Source organism: Gossypium hirsutum, chromosome A12, assembly GCF_007990345.1.
Source record: "Gossypium hirsutum isolate 1008001.06 chromosome A12, Gossypium_hirsutum_v2.1, whole genome shotgun sequence".
Taxonomy (NCBI): Eukaryota; Viridiplantae; Streptophyta; class Magnoliopsida; order Malvales; family Malvaceae; genus Gossypium; species Gossypium hirsutum.
In genome coordinates this window covers 29,403,418-29,421,073 of record NC_053435.1, presented here as the reverse complement: position 1 = coordinate 29,421,073, position 17,656 = coordinate 29,403,418, and the positions used below count along the sequence as shown (strand labels likewise).

At 34.3% G+C, this 17,656-nt stretch overlaps 2 protein-coding genes across 6 annotated transcripts; one reads left to right on the top strand and one right to left on the bottom strand.

Annotated features, from left to right (window-relative positions):
- Positions 1–908: 908 nt before the first annotated feature.
- On the top strand, positions 909–3,079 carry LOC107925566 (uncharacterized protein At2g23090). Its single transcript, XM_016856287.2, has 4 exons — positions 909–1,062; positions 1,156–1,260; positions 1,387–1,427; positions 2,555–3,079. Exons 2-4 carry the CDS (start codon positions 1,185–1,187, stop codon positions 2,672–2,674), a joined length of 237 nt encoding a protein of 78 aa, XP_016711776.1. The 5' UTR covers positions 909–1,062; positions 1,156–1,184; the 3' UTR covers positions 2,675–3,079.
- Positions 3,080–4,953: 1,874 nt separating this feature from the next.
- LOC107925578 (casein kinase II subunit alpha-2) lies at positions 4,954–8,807 on the bottom strand. Of its 5 annotated transcripts, XM_016856300.2 has the most exons (10): positions 8,330–8,807; positions 7,961–8,089; positions 7,665–7,859; positions 7,307–7,464; positions 6,652–6,742; positions 6,465–6,530; positions 5,733–5,815; positions 5,505–5,568; positions 5,312–5,387; positions 4,954–5,234 (listed from the first exon to the last, which is right to left on the bottom strand). In XM_016856300.2, exons 1-9 carry the CDS (start codon positions 8,333–8,335, stop codon positions 5,337–5,339), a joined length of 843 nt encoding a protein of 280 aa, XP_016711789.2. In that variant the 5' UTR covers positions 8,336–8,807; the 3' UTR covers positions 4,954–5,234; positions 5,312–5,336. The 5 variants fall into 5 exon arrangements, with proteins under 5 accessions (XP_016711789.2, XP_016711783.2, XP_040939942.1 ...); XM_016856294.2 differs by having other exon boundaries at positions 4,954–5,387; XM_041084008.1 differs by lacking the exon at positions 7,961–8,089 and having other exon boundaries at positions 7,665–7,785.
- Between the last annotated feature and the right edge of the window lie 8,849 nt (positions 8,808–17,656).

Here is a 17,656-nt window from a genome sequence, read left to right as displayed (position 1 = left end):
GTGAATGAAAAAAATTTGGGGGTATTTATAAGTAAAAACCATTGGGGAATTTTAAATTTTTTTGTTACTGTTTGGCGCGACAATAGTCAAAAACTCGTTGCATTTTACCATTGAGGGAAATCGCATCTAGTTGGATGAGCTTTCTTGCCATCTATGCAGGAAACGCGCCTAGTTGGATGCGCTTTCAATTTCTCTCTCCTAAAATGACATATTTCCTAATTAATTTTAAAATTGACCCCCCTCAGTCATTACGAAACGCCCTCGATCAGTGCAATGGGATGTCTCTATTTATCTATCTCTTGACTCGAAATGGGAGCAGGTTTGAAAAAGAACTTTAAAGTGTTTAGGGTTGGGTCAAGAAGGTCTCTTAATGCCCTCTTTTTTTTCTTCACATTAGAGTTATTTCTTATTTCACAAATACTTGCCATGGTAAGGAAGAAGAGGGGAACAATCACACTTGGAGAGTGTAAAAGATTGGGCCAAATTTAATTGCAATTCAACAATCCGACAGTAATTACTGGATTACAAAGTATCCATTACTTCGAATTCAGATTTGATTTATCAAGTTGGTTTATCTAATTTATCCGCTACGTCAAATTCAAATTTAATCACCTTCTATACTTCACAAGAAACAGCTAGTTCAGGACTCCATTTGCTAGCCTCACGGATGATTTCATTACCCTCGCGGGCAAGGTCACGTCCCTCATTATGAGCTTGTACACATGCTTCTAAAGCAACTCGATTAGCTACGACAACTGGTGCATTTCCCCAAGGGTGTCCTAAAATTCTTCTACCGAATTATAGTACGAAATCATTTCTAAAGATCTTGATTAAAACAAGCATATGCCAAACATAAATACTCCTGAAACTAAGGACAAAACACCGAAACTCAATATTAAGTAAAATAAATGCTACGGTTTCGATCTTTTTCAATAAAATCATCACATAGTAAATCAATAAAGCCAAAAGTTATCTAGCAAAATTAAAAAGAAAAAAAAACCAGCATATTAATCAAATTTAGCCAAAAGCCACCGCTATATGAATTTCCCTATTATTATTTATGTAATTTTCTTCTGTTTTTCTTTTTCGTATTTATATTTTACTGAAACAAATAATTAAATTTGAATCAATCTTCTCTCTACTTCACAAAATTAGGGTTCATATTCACGCCAAATCGATCAGATATGGGGGGAGGCAATGCCCAAAAGTCCAAGACGGCGCGGGAAAGAAACCTCGAGAAGGCTAAAGCCGGCGCTAAAGGTTTCACTTTTCTTTTCTTTCTTTTTTTTCGTATCAGGAACTTGAATAAATAGTAAAAAGTAGGGTTTTTTTTTAATTCATATGAATTATATTCTTCTATTGATTATATTTTATTTTATTTTTCAGGAAGCCAGCTCGAATCTAACAAGAAAGCTATGTCGATTCAGGTAAATTTTGGTGTCTATATATTTATTAAAGAAACATGATTATTTTCCCTCTCTTTTTCTTGTTCTTTATTAGTCATCTTTTATTGCTGTTTGCTAGTTCTTTTGTGGGTTGCATTGCTTTATCTTCTATTTTTTCCCCACTGAAACATGAAGATATATTGGCCTTTCTTTTAGACAGAGGAAAAGGTTTAATTACTTTTTTTTTTCTTTCTGATATTTTGTAATTTTGCAGCTTCAAATTATCTGATATTGTTTCAAATTTGGTTTGTTGATTAGTATCAACAAGGCTTTGCTCTGTAAAAATGATAAAAATGGATAAGAATTCATAATTTTCTAATCTAATGGTTATGTTTCATAATCACTTCCTCACATTGTAGCTTAACCATTGGGATTGAAATTTTCCCATCCTTAACCGTTAAAACTAACCTTTCCTTCCATGAAAGTGGCTTCAAGTGCTCATTTCATGTAAGGAATTAGTCTTCATGTTGTAGAATGGTCTGCCATGCATGTATTTTACAATGACAAATTGTCTCTGTGCCGGTGCGTGAAATTTTAAATGCAATTCTTAATTGAAGTGCTTTAATTTGTGTTCATGTACATATTTAGTGCATTAATCCTTGCGTTTGATTTTGTTTTTTGTCTTAAGCACTATATTTTGGGAAAGAAAGGGGGGGGGAGTGGTTATGGTTGTTCGTTCTGTCCTCCCTATTTCTCTCCATCATTTTATGAATAGTATGTTGGGTTTAGAATTTGAGGTACTTATTTGTTATTTATGAAGTGTTTGCAAGTGTGAGAAGTAGTGGCGCGATAGCAGTGATTTCCAATGACATTAAGTTTACGAGGAATCTTGTGTCATTGATATGTTACCAAGGAGATTAGGACCTCTTTTGTGGTAAATGGTTATAGATGAAAGCACTAGGCGTGTTCGTGATGATGTTCTTCAGTATCATTTTTTGTAGATTTTTAAACCTTCAGCAGATGAGACTATAGTGGGAGTCGGTTTGAATCTGTCCATTTGACATATGCATGGCGTGCAAGAAATTACTATGATTTAGCATTTGAACTTAGCATCTGTATAATGCACTTAATTATTGGAGATTGTAACAATCTACTCAATTAAAATGCAGTGCAAGGTATGCATGCAGGAATTTATGTGCACAACATCCGAGGTGAAGTGCCGGGAACATGCAGAAGCAAAGCATCCAAAATCCGATGTGTATGCATGTTTCCCTCATCTAAAGAAGTGATGTAGTTGGAGCAAGAAAATTCTACTGTTAGATATAGACATTTGTTTGGATATTAGTTAATGTAAAGCCTCAACCGTGATTTATAGATACTATGGGACTATTTGTGCCTGCCCCAAGAGTGAGGAACCAATTGATCCTCAAACCCTTACAAATGGACAAATTGGAGATCGGTTCATTCCTGCTTCAATGGTAAAGTGAACATTGTTGTTTATTTTAGCATTGTCTCTTGGAAAAATGCTGCTGTGAATTGGTTTCTTTTAGCGTTGTTCCGTTTGTATGTCATTTGCTGGTTCCATTCTCTTGAACATTAACCGTCTTAAGTAGTAATTAATTTGTAATGTGGGGACTCCAATAACCTTTGGTTTGTGCGATGATGTGGAAGTAATGCAGTAGATTCTTTGTGCATGAGATCAAGTACAGATCTATGTTATTCGGATCTAGAAATGATTGCGGTATAGATATGTACATTAGTATGGAATTGATATATAGTCATCCTCGACAAGATAGGTGGCTGTAATACACCTATAATAGCACTTTTTAATTTAATTTTCAAATTAAAAAGAGTAATCTTTAAAAATAGTCACTTATGTATGGTTTAGCTAACGTTTTGGTCATTGAACTTCGATTTATTATGTTTTGATAGCTAACGTGACAATGTTTTGATCTGGGTCATTACCTGTCATCAATGGAGTTATGAAAATCTGATGTGGCACAAATTATGCCTTTAAATGCTGCTGATGTGTCATCCACATAGTCTTAATCTTCTTTTTCTTCATTTCATTTTTTTTTTCGTATTCTTTCTCATTTTTCTCTCGACTTTCTCAACTTAGTTTCTCTAGAGCACTCTCCCTCTCTCAAGCTTCATTCACAACCATCAACTGCCCGTTCTGGTGTCATCGTTGTCGTTACCTTTGACAAACATACATTGAAATGCTCTCTCAACTACTTCAGAAATCCCTAACCGGTTCGTTTTTTCAAAAACCCACTGAAAATCCTTGAATAAAAAACTCAACTTTTGATCCAACTCTCTCTTTCACCGGTCGTTAGATTGGCTCAAACATGTTTTTCTCCTTATCAATATCTCCTTCTTGATCGTTGAGATCGGTGAGCAAGTCGCTGACCTGAATTTGACCTCCTTTATTGCTTTGATTTTTTTTTGGCACCTTTCATCAAGAATTTGATGTTGAAATTGGATATGAAGAAGCTAGCGAACTTCAAGAACATTGAAGGAGTAACTAAGTTTTTGCTTTTGAAACTAAAGGACCTCCAAATTTTCATCGGTGACGCATGATGACGGATGTTTGGTGTTTGCTTACTACAACGATGTTGCTGTTGACCCAACATTTGTGTACTTTTCTCATGCATTGAATGAGGTTAAGTGCTGAGGTTTGAAACACTGAAAATGCTTGCTGTTTTAGTCTTTTATTATTGCTTTTGTCTCCTATTTCATATATCTCAGCGCTAAGATCAAACAATTTATGGCTTTTTGATGTTTTACTTTTAATTGTTTGCTGTTTCATGGAATTTTGTGGTTGACTAAAAGTAATTTAAGTCTTTGTTAAAAAGAAAGTCTAATCTTCGAATGAAGCTTGAGAGTGGGAGAGACGAGAGAACAATGCGAAGAAAAGAAAGAAAAAGAAAAAGAAAAAGAAATAAAGGAGAAATAAAGGGAAAGGAAATAAATAAAAAGTTAATTTTTCAAAAGAAAAAATATGTTTAATTAATGCGGTGATGGCACGTCAATATTTAATGGCACAATTTGTGTCATGTTAAATTCCCGTAATTTCATTAACAGTAACTAACAGCTCAAGGACTAAAATGTTATAAATCGATAACGTTAGTGGTCAAGACGTCGTAAATTAAAGTTCAATGTTATTTATACCTTACATAAAAAACTATTTTTGTAATTTACTCAATTAAAAAATTATAATATATTGATATAAATAATTAGTTCAAATTTTAAAATTTTGAAACGAGGTAGTTTAGCAAAATATGTTTTTAATATATTATTATTATTATCATTATAGATGAAAAATTATTATAAAAAGTAAAATATAACATGAAAATCAGTTTTCCAATAAATGTAACTGTTTTAATTAAATTACAATTGAATGGTGTTAAAAAAGAGTGGCCGGAAATATAAGTGTAAGACACTTGTGTTATTTCGATTTTTCCTTTTTAAATATTAATGTTGAACATTGTTTAGGTTCATATTTGAGCATAAATATGTAAATGACTTGTGAAATACTAGAAATCTTGGAATAATAGACACAATTGCATTGTTGGAAAATCAAGGCTTAAAGATAAGCTTGATGTGGATGTGTTGAATATAAAATATAAACACAAGAAAAAAGAGACTTTATTTGATACAAAGAAAAAGAAAACTGCTATGTTAACAAAACAAACCTCCAACTGCCTAAAATTGAGGATGGCAGCAGCAGTAAGCACAATAAATCTTCCCAGCCGAATGTGGGCTCTGCACACCAACCCAATGTGAATGGGTTACTGACTTCGCATCCTGCAACTTTCAGCAGCCCTCACTTGAGAAGTAAGGATGGACCTGCAGAGAACAAAAAAGAATCGAGGATCATTTCATACTAACACTTTTAATTAAACCAAAGGAGCAGAAAAAGGTACTGGTCTATCATAGCTTCTTTTGCAGTTAGCCTCTCCTGATGATCATATCGAAGCAACTTATCCAGAAATCAATTGCCTACAGGTCAAAAGAGCTTTAAAGACTGAATCTCGATTACTATAAGGCATTTTGTGCAATGTAACTCAGCTTATTGTACTTCAATTCCAAGATGTTTGCCTAAAGAAGAAAATTTACCTCTGGTGAAACAAGATGCGGATTATCGGCATTAATGAATTTGGACCAGGGTTTTCGGCTGTGCCTGAACAACATATCAATATGTTAACTCAATAGAGTTAGTCATTCCACACTATTAGTGCCTACCAGAGGGATCTAATCTGTGTGTCAAACAGCATCACCACAGGGTCCATTGCCTTGTTTAATAGTTCAGTGCAAACTTTGTATATCTGGTCATGCTTAATGTACCTTCCAACAAGAGCATTAAATTGAGGATCAAGCTCCAACTGGTATTTGTTCAGATATGCATTCAACTCATCAGTTCCTACCACCTAAAGTTACAATAATTTAGCAGTCAAAAGCTTTGTCACATTCCTTGTAAACTGGCGATATATGGTTAGGAAAAAAAAAGGAAAATAGGTTTTCGTGTTTTGAGTGTTCATATAAAGCATCCACCTACTAACAATCCCCTAACAAGTGATAGTCACAAAGAGAATAAATGTTTAAATCAAACCTATATGAATAATGCTGCGTCTACAAAGGGTAGTGAATAAACCTACGTTGCTCTAGCTCTTCATTGTTCTTGAAGTACCCATGTCTGGCATCCGCATCTGATGCATATCCAAACATAGATATGGGGATACGGTCCTCCAAGGACCTTCCAAATACAGGGAAATCTTGACAAATTTTGAACATACCCATGTTCGTTACTCAAACCCAAGCTTGAGTAACAAAGGAATAAATGCCCCTAGCAGGTGCTGAAAAGGTTACAAAGTGATGCTCCAGATGTGGATTGTAAAAACGAAGATTACTGAGGTGGTGAAGGTACAAAGACATAGAATAATACATTTTCTAAGTAGCAGTTAGAAAATGATGAATTATCTAAACCAAAATGTTAATTTAACAATAACAATGATGAAAAGAAAATTAATATTCAACAACAATATAAGAAACATTGACAAATTTGCAAAAGCATATTACCTTTGCAATTTTAACTAGTTGATCATTGTTGTCATGGCCATAGAAGAATGGTTCCTTCCGGAATATCTGCACGATAAACAAGTATAACAAACAAATCAAACAAACATAAATATTCTATTATGCACCCAAAATTGAAATTTTAAATTAAAGTTTAGTACACTCAAATTAGAACAATGGTATTTCGCACCATTCCAGCAAACATGCAGCCAAGGCTCCACATGTCCAAAGAATAATCATAGTCCTGTAAATCTATCAGAAGTTCGGGCCCTTTAAAGTACCTAAGAAATAAGGAGAGAAATTAAACTTCCCAAAACTGTATCAAGATTGTTGATGGTACTGTAAACTGAATCCAAATTTGTTTATAGAATTGCTTGGAGAACGTATAGGTCTTCCATTATCTAGAAGGTTTTCGTATCTTAAAGAAAGAATCAAAGCTCTCTAACATCCTGATCATTGAAAGCTAATACTCAAGAGTCTATAAAAAAGTGAAAGAAAAGACAGATTTACTCTTCAAGGAGTTGAGAAAAAAATTAAATGTACTGCATATCTAAATTCCCCTAGCTCGACTTGTTTAATGAGTTTCATGCTAAATTTTGCATCTATATGCCTGTATTACAAGCCAAATTCAATTTCTATAAAGGAAAGAATTCCAAGTACAAGCAAGGAAAACATACAGGTAAATAATCCCAAACGGATTTCTTTTTCTTTTTCAAACATGGACTAATATATAAGGCTTGTCCTTTTCTAACTAAGGTCTTAAAGAAGAAAACAATTTTGAAAATATATAAAGGTCGACAGTGGTAAAGTAAATCACATGATTCATGATGCCTTCAAAATATTACCTGGAAGCCACACGGACATTATACTCTTTTCCAGGATGGTAAAACTCGGCAAGTCCCCAATCTATCAAGCGAAGTTTGCGCAGCTCATGATCTATCATGATATTGTGAGGCTTCACATCTCTGAGCATTATTCCTTGTGAATGACAGTAATCTAATGCCTACAAAGCAAAGAAATCTTTTCCTATCACCCTATAACGCCAAATGCAACCCAGAAATCCCCCAAAAGCTTAACAAAGCCAGTAATAATTTGGAATTGGATCAAGTAAAGAATAAAAACTACAAACGGTCATGCAACAAAAAATACCATGGAGCAGAGTTATATACATATTAAATTTTGTTACGAGTTGCGTAATTTCACCTTGAGAAGTTCGTATATGTAGTAGCGAATATCATAATCTGTCAAAGTTGGGTAGAGAACTTTGAAATCTGTATTGTTGACGTACTCAAATACCAAGCTAGGCGCCTTGGAGTGCTGATCTCTAACAATATCAAGAAGTTTAATAATATTTGGACCACCGCATAGATTCTGAAGGATTTTTATCTCTCTCTTAATCTACCAATAATAACAAAAAATAATGATAGGATTATTGATCATGGCGGCTATGCCTTAAGATTTCATCACATAAATATATAATTAAAGTCTTAACTAGCAACCTTTTTTTTCTTGACAGGTTTGAGAATCTTGATTACACAGCGTTCATTGTTGTTGACATTTTTACCCTCGAAAACCTCACTGTATTTACACCTTCCAACTTTCCGAATAACCTCATAATCATATTGATCCTTAATACAGAACCGAATATAACCGAAACGATATCAATTTATGCTCATTGATGAACAGAATCGGATTTTCATTAGAAAAGTTGCAGAAAATGCTTAAGGTTAGTAAGATTAGAAGAAACAATTCTAACTGTAAGCAAATTACATAATCTTCAATTCAGATTAGCGGATGTGACTTGGTTTAAAAATTGATTAAAGGAAATTCGAGAACAACCTAATCAACGATCGATTTAAGAAATTTACCCCCATTGAACAGTGAGGGACTCGTAATCCCAATACTCCTTGGGACGAAGGACATTGACGTCAGAATAAACGCGAGATTTGGACATGACTTGCCAGCGATAAGGGCAGGAGATCTTGTCAATCTCACGGTTAACGGAACAGTAGTGGGCAAGCAGAGGGCGGGAAGCGAAGATGGCAAAAAATAGCTAGAGGTGGAGTAAGACTGGTGGGTTGGTGGTGGTGCGTCGGGCATAATTCATTCACTCAAGCCAAGCCAAGCCAAGCCAGCCCATTTATTTGAATGATAAGTTTTGGTTTTGGAGAGAAACGGGAGAGTACGGGAGGGGAGTTAGGGCCTTTGCTTGCTTAGCCGAGCTGAGCTGCTGGGATCTAACCTATTTTGATATTGAGACCAATTTCATGTTCCATCCGCCGGATGTTTATCTCTTGAAAGAACAAAATATCTCTCCGTTTTGATATGAGCAAATTAGTTTCCTCTTTAAAAGAATAGTTGGTCAATTTTGAAGGAAAGCAATTATAAGGTAAACTACACATATAATCTCGTCCAATTAAAAAATCGATCATCTTCACCATTACTGTTAAAATCATAAATAACGAGATGTTACCCTCAACTATTTTTACGTATTATATCATAATTGATTGCAAATGAAGCTGAATTGATTGCTCTTAGAAACTCCAATGAAGCAGAGAAAGCTGATGAACAAGCCATTGGGGATAATTTGATAACAAAATTGGAAGGGGCTTTAAGCAATGTTGTCGTGCGAAGGGGACTCTATGCTGGGGTGGCGGTTCAGGTTGCGTAACAGTTTTTGGGTATCAATACTGTTATGTTATTACAGCCCAACAATAATTCAGTTCGCTGGATTTGCTTCCAACAAGATAGTATTGGTGCTTTCTCTAGTCATGTCTAGTCTCATTGCTGTCAGCTCCATTGTTAGTATAGCTTTCGTGGACAAATATAGGAGGAGAACGGTGATCGTCTCTATGTTTGGTATCATTTCTTTCAAGTTGTTGCTGTTGCTGCAGTAGAAAACCAGCAGAGTGGGAGAGGGAGAGGGAGAGGGAGAGGGACGGTGGTAGGAAGAGAGGGGGAGGGGGAGAGGGACGGGATGAGGAGGGGAGGGGAGGGTTTATTTTATTTTATTTTATTTAATATTAATATAAAATTTAATATCAATTAAGGCTTTTAGCACCAATAAAATTTTACCATATTATCAAATTTTAAAGATATGAAATCATTATTATACACTTATATATAGAGAATTTATTTTATAGATCATTCCTACCACATTATTTATGGTATCTTTTCAATTATTTAACCACATTTCAACAATTTTTTTATGTCTTTAGCACATAATTTTGATTTTTTTTTACTTCGAATCCTAAATCCAAAACCTAAAACCCTAAATCCATAACTCCAGACACTTGATGTAACGCCCCGTACCCGAGACCGTCGCTAGAGTCGAACACGAAGTGTTAACAGACTTAAGTCATTACTTAAACAGCTCAAACAATTTATTTTTAAAATTTCCAGTCAAGCTAGCAATCTGCGTCACAGTAGCTTAAAAATTCATATCTCGAGTTCTGAAACTCGAAATCCAATTCCGTAAATTTTTCCTGAAACTATACTCATATATATATTTACTAATTTTTTTCTAGAATTTTTGGTCAAGCCAATTAGTACAGTTTATTAGTTAAAGTCTCCCCTGTTTCAGGGTTTGACTGCTCTGACCTCTGTATATTACGAATCAGATATATCTCCGTACATAATTTCAATGACTATTAAGTTTGTTTCTCTTAAAACTAGACTCAATAAGGAATCTGTACATATAAAGAATGACTTCTAATTATTTTTTTACAATTTATGATGAATTTTTAAAGTCAGAACACGGGATCTAGAAATCACTCTGGCCCTATTTCACAAAAATTCAAATATCTTATAAAATATAATTTATATACCTGTTTTGTTCAATCTATATGAAAATATACTAATTAAGCTTCAATTTAATAACTTACTCATCATTTAATTCTATTTCTACTATTTTTAGTGATTTTTTAAATTTACATCACTGCTGCTGTCAGATTCTGTTTTATGGCAAATTTCACTTTACTAAGGATTTTCATGGACTAAATAGCATTTTAAACATACATAACATCAAATATGACTTAGATTGGCCATTCCAATGGCTAATCATTTACAAACCCTTTTCTTACCAAACGATAGCCATATCATAAGATCAATTACACAAAATGAGTGTTTTGCCATACATGCCACATTCAAAATACACAAGCCATTTTACCAATTTAAGCCTTCGGATAGTGTGAACGAGTCTTCGACCTATCCCGATTCTCAAGCCGGCTTGTCAAAACTACAATGAAAGAAAAGGAGGGAGTAAGCACAAATGCTTAGTAAGTTCACATGCAAATAGCAAGTAACATAATCACACAATCTCACATAAAACATCATTTGCATAAACAACACCAAGTCATTCATGTTTCATTTACATTTAATATCTTTCTACGATTTCATCATACCAAGTTTTCAACCCGAGGGTTTAAGCAGATACCTGTCAAATTTTCTCATTTACCACACTTACCAACATGTCACCTTCGTTTTAGGCCTTCTTCTTATTCACGTAAGATTCACCCGTTGAACACATCAGAATATAATTCGAATACGCGGATCTCATGAACATAAGAGCCATACCCGTAGCTAGACAAACTCAATAGCCTGCGGAACTTATGTAGCCAAGCTACCATGTAACCCGCCCATAAGTGAACTCAGACTCAACTCAACAAGCTCGGGCGTTCGCATCCATAAGTGAACTCGGACTCAACTCAACGAGCTCGGATGCCTAGTTACATCTCACGTACTCGGACTCAACTCAACGAGTTCGGAACTCAACCATCCTAGTGACATGTCACTTGTATTCTAATCTATTCCCAAGGTTCAAACGGGCGCTTTCCTCGATCACACATCTTTGCCGTCTTCCACGAAATATCGAAATCGATACTTCGGTGATAGTTCATACTCATCAAGTAATTCACATAATTACATATTATTCAACAATAACCACAAAGCATAATATTTCATGATAATAATCAGCATCATATCATATAAACAACATTAAATTGCTTAAAATGAAAATTATGTTACTACATTTACACATGAACTTACCTCGGTACAAAATTATTAGCAATCGAGCCTATTCTACGTAAACTTTATTTTTCCCTCGATCGCGACTTGAATCTCGTTTCTCTTGATCTATAATGCCAAATTAATCTTATTTAATACATACATTCATCAAAACAGCATCTAATACGAACTTTTGCAAAATTACATTTTTGCCCCTAAACTTTTGCATAATTACACTTTTGCCCCTAGGCTCGGGAATTAAACTTCATCCCTTATTCTTATGTTTTATGACATGCTGATCATTTTTCCCTTCTATGGCAACATCAAATTCACACTCTAACATGTACTTATGACTATTAGGTATTTTTACCGATTAAGCCCTTTTACTCGTTTTCGCTTAAAACCGAGTAGTACAAGTTGTCTAACATAATTTAAAACCTCATATTCTATCATAAAGCACCAAAATACACAAATTTCACCTATGGGTATTTTTCCAAATATGAGCCCTAGGTTGAATTATTGCTAGCATAAGCTTAATCGAGCTATCGGGATTCCAAAAACGTAAAGAACATTAAAAACGGGGCTTGGAATCACTTACTATGGAGCTTGGAAGCTTGAAACAAACCCTAACTATGGAGAACCCTTGAAATTTCGGACTAATGAAGAAGATGGACAAAAATTGGCTTTTAATTTTGTTTTTAATTCATTTTAATAACTAAATGACCAAAATGCCCTTACTACTAAACTTTCCAAAAATTCCATCCATGTCCAACTTTTGTCCATAGACTTAGAAATTGGTCAAATTTCTATTTAAGACCTCTTCATTAATATTCCAAAACAATTTCATACCAAAAACTCCTTAGAATGCAAGTTTTGCAAATTATTCGATGTAGTCCCTAATTTCGATTTAAGCACTTTAGGCATAGGATTTCATCACGAAAGTTTCATACAATCATGCAATCATACCATAAACATCAAAATAATTATAAAATAATTATTTTTATCTCAATTTGTGGTACGAAACCACTATTCCGATTAGGCCCTAATTCGAGATATTACAACTCTCCCCTACTTTAAGAATTTTCGTCCTCGGAAATCTTACCAGTAAATAGGTGTGGGTATTGGTTTCCCATAGTTTCTTCAGGTTCCCATGTAGTCTCTTCTACCCTGTGCTTTTGCCACAATACTTTCACTAGAGCGACACTTTTATTTCTTAATTGTTTGACTTGTCGAGCTAAAATCTTAATCGGTTCTTCTTCGCAAGTCATATCCGGTCGTAGTTCAATTTCTGTCGCTGAAATTATATGTGAAGGATCTGAACGATACCGACGTAACATAGATACGTAGAACACATCATAAATCTTCTCTAATTCAGGTGGTAATGCTAGCCGATATGCTACCGGTCTAACTTTTTCAATTATTTCATATTGTCCAATAAAACGTGGACTTAAGTTGCCCTTCCGTCCAAATCTAAGGACTTTCTTCCATGGAGACACTTTCAAAAATACCTTATCACCAACTTGAAACTCGATTTCCCTTCGTTTCAAATCCGCATAAGATTTTTGTCTATTTGAAGCAGCTTTCAAACAATCTCGAATCACTTTCACCTTTTCTTTGGTTTCTTTTATTAGATCAACTCCATAAATCTGATTTTCCTTGAGTTCAGTCCAATACAATGGCGTCTGACATTTACGACCATACAATGCTTCATAAGGTGCCATCTTCAAACTCGTTTAATAACTATTATTATAAGAAAATTCTACCAACGGTAAGTACCTTTCCCAACTACCTTGAAATTCCAATACGCAACATCTGAACATGTCTTCAAGAATCTGAATTACTCTCTCTGATTGTCCATCAGTTTGTGGATGAAAGGCAGTGCTGAAATTTAACTTTGTACCTAATGCCTCTTGCAACTTTTTCCAAATCCGTGAAGTAAATCTCGGATCTCTATCCGAAATGATTGACAAAGGTATTCCATGAAGTCTAACAATCTCACAGATATACATTCAGCCAACTTATTAAGAGAATAATCCGTACGTACCGAAATAAAATGAGCCGATTTAGTCAGTCTGTCAACTATTACCCAGATGGCATTTTTCTTCCCCGGAGTTAACGGCAACCCTGATATAAAATCCATAGTAATCCGATCCCATTTCCATTCAGGAACCATGATAGGCTGGAGTAATCCTGAAGGTACTTAGTGTTCAGCTTTCACTTGTTGACAAACTAAGCACTTTGATATAAACTCGAAAATATCTCTTTTCATTCCACTCCACCAGTACATTTTCTTCAAGTCATTATACATTTTCATACTGCCCGGATGAACCGCCAAACAACCATTATGTGCTTCATGCAAAATCTTTTGAATCAACTCATCATTTTTCGGTACACAAATCCTGTAACACCCCTTACCCGAGACCATGGTCGGAGTCGAGCATGAGGCGTTACTTGACTTAACTTAAAAGTTCGGGGCATAAAAATTTACTTTCAAATTTAATTTCATCATTCATAATAAAGCTGTCCTCCTGTACAGCAGTCACTAAAATAATTATAATTCAAGCTACAAAACTCGAAATTTAGATCCGTAAATTTTCCATAAAACTAGACTCATATATCTATTCATCATAAATTTTTCAGAATTTTTTCTTTAGCCAATTAGTACAGTTTATTAGTTGAAGTCTCCCCTGTTTCACTAATCGACTATCCTAACCACTCATCACTAAAATTTAATTATCTCTTATTAAAGGCTTCATATGGTGATTAAACTTATTTCTACTGAAAATAGACTCATTAAGGAGTCTATACATATAAATTATAACTCAAAATTCCTTCTGTACAATTTTTAATGAATTTCTAAAGTCAGAACAGGGGACTTCAAAAACATTCTTGCCCTATTTCACTAAAATTCAAATATCTAAAAGTATATAATTCTTTTGCTTACTCCACTTCTTTTATATGAAAGTAGACTCTTTCAGCTTTAATTTCATATCTCACTCAACTTCTAATTCTATTTCCACTATTTTTGGTGATTTTTAAAAGTTACATCAATGCTGCTGTCCAAGAACTGCTCCATTGCAATTTTTAAAAAAAAATTCAATATAACCCCTTTATAATTGTCTAACCTTCCCTGCAAATTTCAAATCACAACCAATTCCAGTATTTCATCTACTTCATTTAAATACTAATGAAGTTCAACCAATCAACCATTTCAAACTAAAAACATGTATATATTTCGATATCTAACGCAACCATAACATTCAAATTTACTTTTCACTTCAATTCCCTATACATGCCATATAAATCCAAAAAGTTGCTTAACATAAACTACCGGAGTATATCTGGATAGTGTGATTCTTGATGTAGATCCGATCCTCCGAATGTATAAATACGTTAATCTACAAAAACAATAAACACACACATGTAAGCTTATAGAAAAGCTTAGTAAGTTCATAGGCATAAAACATAAATCTTACCAAACACTTGTACACTTATACAATATACACCATTACTAAATTTACCTGTCAACCACAATCTTTGGTGAGTTCCTTGGTATAAACTCACTACTACTTATTCTTTTACCATAATTCCTTTGGGCCCATTTGTCACTTACCATCCTTGATCAAAATTAAGGAACGGTTACGGAAAATTGAGTACTTCACTTTCACTTTGACATATGACCTCTTATCACTTGTCCTTGATCAGATAAGTGTAGCTAGGCTACCACTTATCACTTTGCCACTTGATCAGATAAGTGTAGCTGAAGCTACCACTTATCACTTTATCACTTGATCAGATAAGTGTAGCCACTTATCACTTTGTCTCTTGATCAGATAAGTGTAACCACTTATCACTTTGTTTCTTGATCAGATAAGTGTAACCACTTATCACTTTGTTTCTTGATCAGATAAGTGTAGCCACTTATCACTTTGTTTCTTGATCAGAAGTACTCAAATCCGGTGTTCCACTTAATTTGATCATTTATTCGATTTTCACATTTTTATTTTATTCTCATTTCAACAATAAATACATTTCATCATACATTGTATAATTCATGAAATTAACATTTAATCATTAAATTTCAGCCATATGAACTTACCTGGATCGATTTGCAGAATTTGTAAAAGTTCAGGGACTAATCGGCTACTTTTTCTTTTCCTCGACTTGTTTCAGGTTCTCGATCTAAAATGCAAATTTATTCATTCATCAGCATTTAATTCAATTCTAATTCATTTCACAATTTATGCCCTTTAATTTTTGAAGTTACACTTTTACCCCAAACTTTACAGTTTTTACAATTTGATCCCTACTCAATTAACCCCTCAATTGATCTAATTTTTCTCAATTAACACCTTTTTCCAACTATTTTAGACTACTACATAGCCTTTCATACTCAAAACCGCAACACCAAACCTTAATTCCCAACTTTTTCACAATTAGGTCCCTAAAATCAATTTCTATCAAAATTACTTAATAAAATCATCATATAACAAAATTAAAGCTTCAATTTCATGTTTATTCATCATAAAAATCCAACACTAATCAATGGTAACTTTCAAAATCAGCCATGGAATCAAAAACTAATGAAATAATTAGTTGGACCTAATTGTAAAAGTATCAAAATCACAAAAATTAGAAGAAATAATCAAGAATTAAACTTACATGATTCAAAAATATGAAAAACCAGCTTATTCCAGACCTCCTATGGCGTTTTTGCTGATAAATTGTGAAGAGATCTCTAGATTTTTCACTTTTGTCTTTGTTTTAAATGTTTAATTTGTTAAGTTTCCAATTTTGCCCCTGTTTCTCCTTACATTCTGCTGATTTTTCTTACCCAACCGTCCAGCCCATATAATTTGGGTCTAATAGCCTTTTAAATCCCTCCACTTTTGTCACTTAAGCTATTTAATCACAATTTAACAAATTTTACACTATTCCCAATTTAGTCCTTTTTAGTTAATTAACTATCCAAACGTTAAAATTTTCTAACGAAACTTTAATACCAACTCAATGACACTCTATAAATATTTCTAAAAATATTTATGGCTCGGTTTAAAATCTTCGAGGTCTCGATACCTCGTTTTTTTTATTTTAATTATTTTAATATTTATTCCTAGTACACTATTCACTATTTCAAAAATTTTCCTAACTTCACATTTAACTTATACTTACTAAATTTATAATATTTTCTACTCGTTTGTCAGATTTAGTGATCTCGAATCACCATTCCGACACCACTAAAAATTCAGGCTATTACAACTCTCCCCCCCATTTTAGGAAATTTCGTCCCCGAAATTTCGTACCTGGAAATAAATTCGGATACTGAAATCTCATCAATTCCTCCGTTTCCCAGGTTGCCTCCTCAGATCCATGTCGATTCCATAACACCTTAACTAGTGGTACACGTTTATTCCTCAACTCTTTAACCTCCCGAGCTAAAATTTTCACCGGTTCCTCTGAATAAGTCATGTCAGGTTGGAGCTCTATTTCCGTATGAGGAATTACATGTGATGGATCTGATCTATACCGTCTCAACATAGACACATGAAACACATTATGAATATTTTCAAGTTCCAGGGGCAAAGCCAATCTATAAGCTACCGGACCGATTCTTTCAATGATTTCATACGGCCCGATAAATCGTGGGCTGAGTTTTCCCTTTCTGCCGAACCGCAAAACTTTCTTCCACGGTGACACTTTCAAAAATACACGATCACCCACACTAAACTCTATATCCCTTCTCTTCAAATCTGCATATGATTTTTGCCGATCGGAGGTAGCTTTTAAACAATCTCGAATAATACGAACTTTTTCTTCAGTTTCCCGAATCAAGTCCACTCCCACCAGTTTCGATTCACTTAATTCAGTCCAATATAATGGAGTTCTACACTTTCTTCCATACAGAGCTTCAAACGGTGCCATTTTAATACTAGTTTGATAACTATTATTATAAGCAAATTCGGCTAAAGGTAAATACCTTTCCCAGCTGCCGCCGAACTCAAGTATACAACACCTTAACATATCTTCTAAAATCTGAATCACTCGCTCTGACTGCCCATCTGTCTGGGGATGAAAAGCTGTGCTGAAATTTAATTTGGTGCCCAGAGCCTTCTGTAATTTACTCCAAAATCTCGAGGTAAATCTCGGATCTCGATCCGAAATAATAGATATCGGTACCCCATGTAACCTCA

What these genes read in the sequence shown, in the direction of transcription:
- LOC107925566 (XM_016856287.2), top strand. Translation starts at nt 1,185, where the DNA reads ATGGGGGGAGGCAATGCCCAAAAGTCCAAGACGGCGCGGGAAAGAAAC. An exon ending in GGCTAAAGCCGGCGCTAAAG is followed by an intron (nt 1,261 to 1,386) that starts GTTTCACTTTTC and finishes TTTATTTTTCAG; the next exon opens with GAAGCCAGCTCGAATCTAAC. An exon ending in AGAAAGCTATGTCGATTCAG is followed by an intron (nt 1,428 to 2,554) that starts GTAAATTTTGGT and finishes ATTAAAATGCAG; the next exon opens with TGCAAGGTATGCATGCAGGA.
- LOC107925578 (XM_016856294.2), bottom strand. An exon ending in AACCTGTCAAGAAAAAAAAG is followed by an intron (nt 7,860 to 7,960) that starts GTTGCTAGTTAA and finishes TATTATTGGTAG; the next exon opens with ATTAAGAGAGAGATAAAAAT. An exon ending in AATGTCCGTGTGGCTTCCAG is followed by an intron (nt 6,743 to 7,306) that starts GTAATATTTTGA and finishes CTTATTTCTTAG; the next exon opens with GTACTTTAAAGGGCCCGAAC.